The following is a 13,569-nucleotide window of genomic DNA, read 5'->3' on the forward strand; positions in this document are numbered from 1 at the left end:
TGAATAAATCACTCCAATATTCAGTATTGCAAACTGGTCTTTATTTAGATTACTTTGGGAATAGTAAAATTATACTTCACAATTATACTTACTTCGCAACTGATAGCGTGTTTAAATCAAACTGATTACTGATTACTCAGCTTGCGCGCTTTTATACTCTCCGTTGCTTCACTCGCATATTTCTACTAAAGTCTAGACGTTTCGCTATCTAGAACTGCTGTATCTCCTGCTTGGTAACATGCCAACCTAATAAAAACGCACGCAAGTCATTTTCTGTCAAAAATGTCTCATGTCCATACAACTTGTATGAGAGCAACCCAAATTGAATTTGTTGCGTGAAAACCTAACTCGATTTCCAATTTTTGTTCTGCGTGACATTTCAGTTTGACGTTTGCACACATGCTTTACATTGTCACAACGCATGTTTATTTGGGTTAGGGCAAAAAACGCCGGTTGTTTACGTGCGCTAAAAAAACTCAGTGCGGTTTTATTAGGTTGGCTTGTAATTGAGCTACATATATGCGTGTGCATGCGTGAGTAACAACTTCGGCTGATGACTACATCTGTGTGTGAGTTATCTCTTCGTTGACTTTTATATGTGTAAATGATGGTTGATGTGTTCATGTATATACGAGTGGCTGCTTGATGTTTTTTTATTGTTGCGTTATTATTTATTCAGTACTAGCTTTACCCGGCGTACGTTGTAACGCCCGAGATCGAATGAATGTTGCGTTATTTTTTCTGTTTTGTTTGTTGATAATTTAATTTATTATCCTATAAATTGAATTGATTTTTGTACGCACATTTGGGGACATTTTCTGTAAAAACATTTTATTACTTATTGTATCTTATTCTAATGCATGTGGGTACACAATATTTTTGGTTTTTTTCGTTTGTTGCAAAGATAAAACAAATTTTTTGGCGTTCTAACTCTAGAGCAAGCAATATATCTGGCCATGGGAAAAGCACGGACTCTCTAAATTTAAGCCTGGCGTACAGGAAACTCTTAAAATTTAATGGCAAATCTGTAGGAATTATTGGGATCCGTGGTATGAGCACATCTTCACATTTGCTTTTACCGCTGATGATTGTTGCGTCGATTACATTCGGCATTAATTTCTAAACGCAAAGTCTGTTTCCATTGCACAATTTTGGTGGGTTTAAATTCCGAGGAAGCATGAATGGTGAGCCAATTTTCAAAGCTGATACATGCGCAGGCATTCCAGGTGGTTCTAAAGAGTTTAGAAATTCAATTAGATAATTCACAATTTTATCTTCATCTGTAACTGTGTCGATAGATTTATATTTCGTCACTTCACCAGGAAATTGGTTTTGAATGCGATCATTGATTTTGTTAACATGATAATTTTTGGGAGCTAAGAAAGTTTGTTCGCATAGCCAAAAAAAAGAACACATTTAAATTTAAAATTCTTAATTCTGAAATATGAAAAACTTTCGTCTTGATCGAAGAAACCTACAGCCAAAATTTGGTGATGATTGAAGTATGGGAAACACGCTTTCATAGGGAACACACACACACAGAATTTGATTTTATAGGAGATGTAGACAGACTGAGGCTAAAAATTTTTTTTTTAACGGCGGCAGATTACTAAACGTCCAAAAGGCATAACAGCCAAACTCAACAATGCAGTCAAACTTTAGGTATTAAAATAACTTAAGTGTGTACGGCAGCCATAGTTCTGAAAAATCCCATTTGTAGGGAAGGTGCCACGGCTCTTTTTCCCCAATCCACATTTTACTGGAGGTTTTAGGACAACGTCATATAGCTCCTTACCAATTTTCATTATCCTACCATTACTACATCCAGAGATATGCAGTATGATATATTCCATTTGTTTGGAAGGTGCCACGCCCCTTTTATATATCGAAATTATTTTTAGCCGGGAAGGTTTTACCGTTGGTCGAAGGAACCTATAACCAAAATTTGGTGATGATTGAAGTGTCGGAAATACGTTTCCATAGCGAACGCACACACACACACACACAGAATTTGATTTTTATATATATAGATCAGCTTAGTGATGCTAATGTTCGTCACAATATTTACTCGACAGTTCGGAGAATCGAACGTTAATAGAAGCTGCAAAATAATCAGAATTTCCCAAAATTCGTAACAATATAGATTTTACATTTTACGTATGACGTTATATTAAAAATAAAAATATTCCGACTTTCCCGGTGAGGCGGCATTGGAGATCATGGCGAGCTTAATGTAACAGTTAAAATTGTTCGTTGATCAATTTGAACAAAAGCAAAATTTTAAAGGTTATTTGCAAGCAAAATTAAATTAATAAATTTAAGTAAATTTTACTACTGATTTTTTAGCGATAAATCGATAAGATTATAGATTCAAGATTTGCTTTGCGCACGTCGGTACTTTTCTACTTACGCTATTGCCAAACCGCTCGTGGAACGTAATCTCACTTTATCAAAATAAAACTGCCCTGCTAGACAGCCATCAGTCATTTGAGGCATCAATCACAGATATGGCTGATGGAATTTACATCACAGCGTAAAGCAAAGTTTCTATCAGGTTGTTAGAAGCGACATGACAAACCTTATGTTAACATTTTGTATACGTGTGTGCATACACATACACACCATGGTTTTCCATAGGAATACAAGGAAAAATGTATGCGAGTGTATTAGTGATGTCAAAAATTCTGTTAATGTGTTGGAGTTTCCGTCAGCTCTGTCTAGCAGGGTGCGCTTTGATTCACGTATCTCATGCTGTTTTGATTGGGTTATAGTTGGAAGCATATTCTATGCTCGGATTTGTACGGCTCAATGCTTCAAAATTCTCAGACCCCTATACCTTTAAGCTGCTCTACACGTCATACGTTAGATCTCATATCGAATATGCTGTCTTCGTTTGGAGACCAAGCAACCAAACGGCCATTTGTAGAATTGAGAGAATTCAAAAAATTTTCCTTAAATTTGCCCTTCGGCCGTTAAACTTTTCGGAGCCGATTCCTTCCTACTCTGCACGTCTTTTACTTTTAAGCCTCAAGTCTTTGGAAAATCGTAGATCTATACTGTGCTTGTCATTCATGTATAATGTTATTAATGGCTACATTGATTGCCCTTATTTGCTGGAAAGGATTCGATTTAATGTTTCCCAAAGATCTCTCACAAATTCCTTTCCATTTTATTACGATTATTTCAGAACGAATAACGCTGGTAATGCTCCCATTACGCGTGCTATTCGGGAGCTTAACTCAATAAGTAATTCCGGTTCTCTTGATTTTTCTATACAAAGGGCTGAATTTTAAATTTTCATTGTATCATAGTCTGTAAGGATTAAAATTCATAGACTTAAAAAAATAAATAAAAGTGTGGTTTTCTGATAATATGACGTAGATCGTAGAAAATTTCCCCCTGTCAGCGATACATTTATTTTATATCTGAATGTATTCACGCAATCGAAAAAAGTTTTAAAATCCGAACGAAACACTCAACCCTAATAGGTACAATATGAACAAACGTTTCTTTAGCAGCTCATTTTCATCATCATATGCAAATAATAACAAAGACAAAATAATAATGAAGAAATCTGATCACAAAATTCGACGCTGTTTCTTAAACAGCAGAAAAGTTGCGAGTACACACTTTTGCTGCTTAAAAAAATAATAAATAATATTTACTCAAAATAAATGAATGAAAAGGAAAGCTTATTCATGGCGCCCCATGGTAATAACCAGGTAAAGTAAGCCGTCAATTGTCTCGCTCTAAATTCTTCTTTCTTCTGTCATTCGGCTATCTGAAAATTTGTCACCAATGTTGTGCCCGAAAAAGTGTTTTTTTGCATTTTTCAGGAGTAAAAAAGGTAGTAGTACTTTTTTCACATAAACTAGTAGGTGAATATCGATGGACCTTTACTGGATTTAATTACAGATATTCATCATTTGAGTATCTTTCGTGTTGGCTTTCATAAGTAAGGTCGTTTTAACTATTACGTTCAAATTGTTGATGTTTCCATTATATATAAATTGAAACAGGTCCTTGTAAAAACAAACTATTTGTATTCACGTCATATCCAGCAAGGACTTAGACCTGTGCGGCGCTACTGAATACTTTCGAGAAATGTTTTTGTCATTCCTGCATCAAGAACACCAAAACTGTCGTATTACACCTTATATATGTAAAAACTTCGCTAAAACAATGGATTTTTAAATACCCGTATAGTTACAAAAAATAAAAATTGTAACTCACTGTTGTTGTTTTGCCCTACAAATTAGACCACTAAGATAAGAGGAATGTTACAGTTATGGATTGTAATTTAGAATATTAACATAAAATAAATGTAAGGCGCGATAACCTCCGAAGAGATCTAAGGCCTAGCTTCTCTTCCAATTTGCGTCGTGTTCCTCTTGATTTTCCCTACAAATTGGCCGGACGGGACCTACATGTTTTATGCCGACTCCGCACGGCATCTGCAAGGCAGATGAGTTTTCACTTAGATCTTTTCATGGCAGAAGTTACTATAGTTCAACTAAATAATGGATGACACCTCTCCCTTTTATGTCCGGTTTTTTGATGAAAGGTCAACTTCAGTTGAAGTTGGGGTAAGTTTGCATTAGACGCATTATTGAATTTTACTTTCATTTTATTCGAGGCCACACTCGCACTGTTCCTCTATATCCCTTTTTGTACTGGCGTTAGATGACACTGATATGCTGAAAAAACAGTATCTTTGTAGCAAGGTATTAATTCTCTGCTCCTATTTTTTCAAAGCGGGTAAAAATTTTACCCTCTTCCACCGTCGAAAATACATCCCTACCGTTTCAGATAGCGTACATCGTCTGTCTTTGTTTATTTACTTCACCTGGTGATTCCACCGTGCATGGCGCCTAAAAGCCATGAAAAAATGAAATAACGCTTTGTAGCAACATATCACATTTAAAAATAAATTTGTATCCATTATTTTACAGTCTCTCACAGTCAAAATGGGATAGGCAGAGGTATTTCGCAACTTTTCGGCTAAATATATAGCTTTCGATAATTTTTTATAATTTAAAAATTTTGTATTATTTTCCTCTAACTCAATTTTCGCAAACTTAATTTATTTTTGATTTTCACATTTCAGTATTTTTTCTATACTGATTTGTTCTAGAAAAAATATTATTAACTTTCAAAAACCGAGTATTTTATTTGTTTGTTGGCAATTTTTAGAATGTCCATAAAATGAAAAAAATCACATATTTTTTTGTATAACTTATTTTAGTTTACAAAGTTTTTTCCATTTTTTTTAACGAAAACGAATTTTTCCAAAAAATTTTAATTATAAGAATTTTGAAATTTTATTATTGAAAATAAAGTTTAACAATTTTTGTTGTTATATCGGCCTACTGATTTGCAAACCCGCGATCCTAAAATAAGTTTGTGTTTTGCACTTTTGCATAAACTCTGTGCAAAGAACTTATAAACAGAAAATTCAGAAAAATTAATTAATTTTTTTTTTTCGAAGTAAGGCTAATTGCTTGATTTTTTTCAAAATTTTTTCATTTTTGTATTAATTGTTAAAATTTTTTACGATAAAATAATTCTATTAAAAATAACTAGTTTTAATTAAAAAATTTTTTTAATTTTTTTTTTTTAACTTTTTCATTTTTTCTGAGTTTTATTTTAGCTGTCCCTATTCATCCGAAAATTTTAATTATATAAATATTCCGCATGAATAATTTGTTTCTTATTCGCCCAAAAGATTTATTTTAATTAATTTTTCCAAAAGGAGCTTTTCGGCCGATAAATAAAAAGACAAAAACTTTTGTTTTTTCTTATTCTCCTACGCGTTTCGATGTTTTTTATAACATCTTCATCAGGGAGTCTGGTTTATTCTAATAAAACATAAAACGAAAAAACAAACATTAAAAAGTTATTAATAACTAACATCAAGCAATAACATATTTTCCAACAGTTCACTTAAATTTAACATAATACAATAACATTTGAACTGCAATTTAGTCTTTAGACGTAACATTTAACATAAAACGTTTACGTTTAACATAAAATGTTTCCTCTTTACATGTAACATTTATTAACAAAAACGTTCATTCAACAACATACATACATATACAAACTAGCACAATTAAAATTTTCGACTGCGTCCATTGCATTTGATGGCAGTTGTGTATGCGCCGTTTATATTATTTACGTCTTCTTTGAAGTTTACCGTCTTCTCTATTTTTTGTTGTATGCGTAACCCTTCGAGTGTTAAGCGCCAAATGCACGACACGAACAATTCCGCGAACATTCCCGTTATGTCATGTTTCTGCAACCTTTTCTGTCGTGTATGGTGGTGTTTGCCAGTTCGCGCAAATGTTCGCCAAAAATCAAAATATTTTAATTTTTGGCGAACATTTGCGCGAACTGTTCGTGCGTGTATGGCGAAATAGCTCATAATCGTAGTATTTCTGAACGAAACAGACGTGCGCGGAAAAGTAAAATGGACAATAAAAAATTTCTGAGTGAATTTATTGAAATGTATAAATCTTTGACATCATTGTGGCAAGTAAAAAGCAAATATTATTGTAATAGAATTAAAAAGAATAATGATTATGCGACTTTAATCGAAAAATTAAAAGAAGTACATCCTGATGCCACAAAGGATACAGTTATAAAAAAAATAAGTAGTTTGCGTTATGAGTGGCAAAATTGTTTGTAAAAGTTGGTCAAATGTTGCCTTGCTCATACGAACGTAATTTTTAAAATCATTTTTTGACGTGAATTCCAGTTCTTTAATAAGCTCACTTTGTCCAAGAACTGCTCGTTTTTTAAACCATTCTTTGCACCAAATTCTTTTTTTGCGATCTTCTCTCTTCTTTTTACGCTTAATTGCCACAGCGAGCAATATTGCTGCAGCACAATTGTTGTCCGTATTCATCGCTGTCTGAAAGAGAACTAATGTTCGGCCAAAAGTTCGTATGGTGTATGACCAAAGCTGCGAACAAGATCGGGGAATGTTCGCGGAAATGTTCGTGTCGTGTATTTGGCGCTTTATGCGGCAGTTACTCACGAACGTACGTACCAAAAACGTGTCAGTTGACACGACCTATCTTATGAGTGTGCAATGTAAACGAAAATTCACCGACGTGCAACGCCCGTATGTACGTAGCGCGGAACGTAGAAATCAAAGCAATTTTGATTTTTTCCGTAAGAACGGGTCAGCTGATCGCTCTCTCACAAGACAGAGTTGCCTATTAAACATTTTGTGTGCTATGTTTGGACCAATTGCAGTTATTATACAAAAAGGCCTAATGATTGTTTAAAATTTTGTTGAAATATCCTAAAATTATTATATAAAATTGGAGGTTACAAATAAATGAACTAGAAATTGTTATTCAGTATTTGTTTCTGCCATTTGCACCATGAAAAATTGTAATTCCAATAGTTGATGTTTGCATAAACATGCATGCAAACTGGTGAATGGCAACAGTGCTTTGCTGTAAACAAAACACACACAAATATGTTATGCACATGTACACAGACGCACACATTGATTCCTACGGGCTTGAGAGTTCGGTCAAACGTGTTTCGTACGACAAACATCCGTACGTACGGCACACGTCGGTGGGTAACTGCCGCATAAGTCGCGTCCTCTCTCTCCTCTCTATATCTAAAATCTTAACATTATCGAAGTCCGCTGTATGGCATTTGCTGGTTAGGTGTTCAGCAATAGCAGTAGTCGTTTTCATATTTTTCGCATCTGATTTGTGCTCACTAATTCGGATGCCCAATAATCTCTTCGTTGTACCAATATAAACTTTTTCGCACACTTCTCCTTCCTTTCCGTTGCATTTTATTTCGTAGACTACATCGTGTTGTTGTTCCTTGTTAATTTTGTCTTTTGTTTGTGTAAATATTTTATTTAGTGTTTGGTTTGGTTAATGTGCTAATGTTATATTGTTGTTTCGCATAAAATTTTTCATTGATTTGTTGTCCGTTAGTCCTGGTATGTATGTTACACCTGTATATAGTCTCTTATTGTTTTCATTATTCAAAATTGCATTGTTGGTTACATTGTTAGTGCTGATTGTTTTTGTTGTTGCCAGCCATGTGTCTATTAATTTATTAGGGTACGCATTTTTGTATAAAATATTTTTAATTTTTCGGTTGTTTTCAGTTATGAACTCCTGATCACTTAAGTCGCGTACTTTCTTTATAAAGTTGATTGCCGTGTTTCTTTTTTGTATCCATGGTTGATTAGAATGATAGTTAATTATTCGCGACGATGCTACAGCTTTTGCATACCAATTCGTTTTCAACTTTTTATCCGATTTTATTATTTCCATATCTAGGAAGGCCAATTTATTTTCTTTCTCTTTTTTTACCCTGAATTGGATTTTTGGGTGTTGTGCGTTAAAAGTTTTTAAAATTTCTTCCACGTCCTTTGTCTTAATTATTGCAAATATATCGTCTACATACTTATTTATGTATTTGATATGTATGTCCCTGGATTTGAGCTCGGTGATGCTGTCGTCAAGTATTTTGTCTATCACTATATCTGCTACTGTAGGTGATAGGGGGTTTCCCATAGGCATTCCGTATACTTGTTGGCAGAATTTGCCGTCGTATGTAAAATAATTGTTGTCCCTCAAGCAGAATTCGAGGCAAGTTTGAAACTGTTTATTTGATAAAGTAGTGTGTTCTTTTAGTTTTTCCCATTTTCTCATTAATGTTCGAATGGCTAATAGTATCGGAATGTTTGTGAAGAGGGAAACTACATCAAACGATATTAGAATTTCATCTTCCGCTATGTTAACTTGTTGGAGGTTGTGGTTTAGTTGGAGGGAATTTTTGACATTGAGGGTACCACATATTATGTTTTTTAAGGTCTGTCCAATTTGTTTTGAAAGTTTGTAGCATGCTACACCTACAGAAGATGAAATCGGTCTAAGTGGAGTTTTTTCTTTATGGATCTTGGGTAGTGCATACAATCTTGGCGCTGTAGCCGCAGTGCAAGTAAGTTGCTTCTTAAATTTTAAAGATATGTTTCTCTGCTTGTAGATGTCATTTATGATGTTGTTGTTTTTCCGTACTAATTGTTGTGTAGGATCAGTTATTATTGTTTTGTATGTGTTTTTGTCGCTTAGTAGTTGTTCCATTTTTTGTTTATAGTCTACCTTGTACATTAGTACTGTTTTGTGTCCTTTGTCTGCGGTTGTAATTATTATATTGTCTTTATGTTGTTTCACGAAGTTCTTAGTGTCCTCAAAAACCTTCAATATAAGCTTATCTTTCGGAGTGTTATGGAGTTTGTTCTTGTAGGTATTTATTTTTGTAGCCAAAGTGCATCTCAGTGCGTCTTTTTGCCTCTCATCTTCAACCTTTGAATACCTTGTTCAATATCAGCGATCAGGTGTATGGGTGAAAACGTTTTCCTAGAAACTGGCAGTGCGAATTTTTTCCCCATTGACAATAACCAACGGCTCTCTGGGGGTACTATTATGTTGGTTTTGTTTACCAGCCAGTCCTCATTGGTTCGTAAGCCGAACATTTCAAAATTTTCCTTTTATTTTAATATTATTTTAATGTTATATATATGTTTTTTTTTATATATGTGTTTTTTTTTTGTTTAAATATATTTTATTTTTAACATTTTATTATTGGATGTAAATTCTAGTTTTGGCACTTTTGCGTAAATTTTGTACATATACCTATTTTGTATTTAGACCTATTTTGCATCTCAGCCTATTACTGGATTTCCAGGCTTTTAATGTATTTAATTTTCCGACAGGGGAGATAATTTATGTATATTTGAACGATTTTCCGTCATCCATTGTTAAATTTGTTTGGAGACAAGCCGGTTTCGGCGTTGCGCCATCATCAGTGTAATTTTTCGTTCTTTTTAAGTACCTCTTCAGACATTTTACTCCAGATGGAGGAGTCTCCACTTTGCCTTAGCGGCGCATTCGCAGAGAATGTGAACCGACACTTCATCCTCCAGCTCACAAAAGCCACAGATTTCAGAAGTTACAATTCTGGAAGTAATCAGACAGCAAAAAAATTTAAATTTTGCGCAAAATTTAATGTTTTTTGCTGTCTGATTACTTTCTGAATTTTTGTTTTCTGAATTTGTGGGGCGCACCGCAGAGAAGATTTACGAGCTCTCACAGGTACTATGCCAGACACTGTAGTCTACGACGTCATCTAAGTAAGTTGAATCTATCCAATACACACATTGGTTGCTTTTGTGATCTGGAGGATAAAGCACCGGTTCACCTTCTCTGCGAATGCATCGCTCTGGTAAGGTACATAGAATAAAAAGCCTGAAGAGGTACTTAAATACATTAAAAGCCTCCAAAAACCAGTTACATGCTCAAAGATCAAGCACAAAAGGTCTAAATATAAATCGCAGTGAATCGAGGTCTATAAAAATAATTATCAGAAATTTCGCAAAGTTAAAAAGATAAAAATTTACTGTCCAATTTCCGCCGTGAGTGACTGTTTGTATGAAAGTTTGTGTGTTTAATATTTATGTATGTCACACCGTTCAAGCATAAAGTGACGCCTCATATTGCATATCTACTTTAAAGTTTAATAAATTTTTGTTTGCTTTCATTAATGCGCTCAGACAAAAAAAAATTTTGGTAAAAAAAATTGTATGCATTTCACCATTATACGAGTATGTTGTTATTGCTTCGTTGCATAAAGTATGTATGTATGTACATCTGTTACTGTTGTTAATGGCTAGGGCTCTTTCATGCTGTACGTTCACCTTGTCTTTTGTAATTAAAATTTCGTTGTTTATTAAAATTTTTTATATTTAAAAATTTTTGCTTGTTGTTACTTCAATTTTGCTAATTTTCATTTTCTCAATTTTTTAACTTATTTACTCTATTATTAAATTTTTCTTTTATTTTCGTTTTTTTTTTAACACCAAAACACAAACACACACACCAATACAATTCAAACATAATTTAGGTTTAAATGAGGATGGTTCCTTTATTGGCCAATATGGACGCAAAGGACTTTGATTACCATTACAGTTTATTAAAAAAAAACGCCCGAAATTCCAATACCATTCAAGGCGCACCAACACCAATAGCAACAGCAACAACAAAGCTTGAAAATATTGACAACAACAACAATATACAATAAAGCACGCCTTGATTACTGCCAAACACAAAATTCAGCTAAAATAAAATTAAAATAAACGAATTCATAAATTTCTAGAATCTCACAACGGTGCAGCTTCGAAAATACAAAATATTCAAACAAAAAAAGTTCTACACAAATGAAAAACCAGCAATTTTGTATTATAATACATAGAATATATACTAAATAAGCTGAATTATAGAAACGAAATAGTCTAATAATTTTATTATTGTATGGCTTAACCTCATCAGTACACATCCACACACACACACACTTACCACTACCACATACCTACATAATATACACAGAGGCAGGCAATGTAGTTAAGTAAGCGCATTGCGCATGCGCACAGCCAGTCTTGGTTAAACGCTCTCTCACTCAGTTACGTTCTTTTTTTGTATTTCGTTTATTTCTAATTATGGATATTTAGCCTAAAATGAGCTTTTAAAAGAAAAGAAAAAAAAAAACAAGAATTTTTAAAATTTTATTTTTATGTTTGGCTTTTATGTACTATCATGATTATATGTATATGTTCTTAGTTTTATATCGTTTTTTTTTGTAATTTTTACAAGTTTTAGAGCTTCTTTTGTCTTTTACTTTTTATTAAAACAATTTTGTGTTTAGTATTTAGTTATCTAGTATTTGTGGCAATTCTTTACTTTAGCTCACAACTTCTAAAACTCGTTCAAAAATATCGGGAGAGGTTTCAAACGACGCGCTTTGGACACAGGACCACGACTCCGAGGAAGCAAACTGAAAATTTTTTTCGGTCAAGAGTTATTTGCAAAAGAAATTGAAAACTTTTATGTGGTTGTTGTAGTTTCGATGATTGCGTTGTACCCACCAAAACAATTGCGAACAAAAGTTTTTCGGTGGATATAGTTTTGATCTCTCTACCGAGTTTAAGCAGTGAGCCTAAGTATTTTTTAAACTTTTTTATTTCTCCTTATTAATGTATTTTTGCATAAATATAGTGTTTTAATGGATAATTTTTAGCATTAATTTTTTAATATTAAACAAAAAACACTCGAATCGTTTTGTAATATTGTAAATTAAAGAACAACAATAAGAGTCCGTATATAAATATTATTAAAAAAATATGTAAGCTATTTGTGTACCTACCATTTTCGTATGAAAAACAAACAATTAATACTTATGATTTTTAAAATTAATGAATTAAAATCGAAAATGTTTGACACATAAAAAAAATAAATAATATATGGAAATATTTTGTTACTCGAAGTTAGTTACCAAAGTTGGTTTGAAAACCCAACAAAAAAAGTCGTATCAAGATAAAGGATTTCATATGTATGTAGTTAGCGAGTCTGGCTCATATTGCTTTATACATTGATACAAGGTAACAGTGAAAGTATTAAAAACAAATACTGTTAAATCCAAACGAATGCTTATAAGCTTTTAAGCGCGCCTATAAATTCAACACCATTGGGTTAAAACAGTATATAGAATTATATCTACCTTACATGGTGAATAAAATGAATTCCAACAAAGGCAACACTTTGAGACCAATTCCAGAGCGAACAGCGGGTCACTAATATGGCTGAGTGGTTAAAGGCATCTGCCTTTACACTGGTATGAATGTTGGCGATTCGAGTTCAATAATCAGCTCCCGAGAAGCTAGCTGATGAAGAAGTGAAATTCAGAAACATGTCCTAGTAACCATCGCCGTTTGTAAACTTAGCAATTTTTCTCTAAATATCAATAACGATAAAGGTTTTCTGCTATAGCAAAACGCGTTGCTCTTTACAAATACTAGAAGCTTTCTATGACCCACCTTACAAGACCAGCAGCAGCCTTTGGGTTTTTATTCGCTGCATTATCTTCATATCTGCGTAAAGCTCATAAAGGTCATCATTTTACGAAATTCGGTCGGCATCACGGACAAGACCATAAATCTTTCAGAGATATTTCCTCTCTAACACTCCAAGAGCCATCTCATCTTTTTTCGGCACCGTATTAGTATGGCTCGAAATCATGGATGATGAGTGACTTTTAGAGCAGGATTGTTGTGCGTCTAGAGAGGACTTTACTTTTCAATTGCGTACTCATTCCAAAGCAGCAGTTGTTGCCAAGAGTTATTCTCTGTTTGAGTTCTAAGCTTTTTTCTGTTAACGCTGGTTCCTGAATAGACGAAATCCGTCGCAGTGGCGCATGGCTTTTAGTGCCCTAATGCATTTCTTTCTTGGATGACAGTAACTACTTCGTCTTGTCCTCATTTACCACAAGACCCACTTTTTTTGCCTCTGTATCTAATCCACAGAACGCAAAACTCACAATATAAAGAGGATACGCCAGTAACTGTGCGCTATTTATAATAGACTGTGCCTTCACGGTGTGACCAATTGGCGCCAGTTAGCAGAGCGAAGAATCTACTGCCACGCCTTGTTGGACTGCCATTACCATGCAAACGGCTAAGGGTCAATTAAGTAGGTA

General features: G+C 33.8%; 1 protein-coding gene across 11 annotated transcripts in view; it reads left to right on the plus strand.

Annotated features, from left to right (window-relative positions):
- Positions 1-12,346, plus strand: part of Nrg (Neuroglian) — a 347,573-nt gene extending 335,227 nt beyond the window's left edge. For all 11 annotated transcript variants that reach the window (XR_010952972.1, XR_010952974.1, XR_010952971.1 and 8 more), the window contains one exon: positions 10,945-12,346. Coding sequence is in view for 1 of the 11 variants with exons in the window: in XM_067783354.1 (XP_067639455.1) it covers positions 10,945-10,997 (53 nt within the window). In the remaining 10 variants the exon portion in view is untranslated. The remainder of the gene's footprint in view (positions 1-10,944) is intronic.
- Positions 12,347-13,569: the final 1,223 nt, after the last annotated feature.

This window comes from Eurosta solidaginis, chromosome 4, assembly GCF_040869045.1.
Source record: "Eurosta solidaginis isolate ZX-2024a chromosome 4, ASM4086904v1, whole genome shotgun sequence".
Taxonomy (NCBI): domain Eukaryota; kingdom Metazoa; phylum Arthropoda; class Insecta; order Diptera; family Tephritidae; genus Eurosta; species Eurosta solidaginis.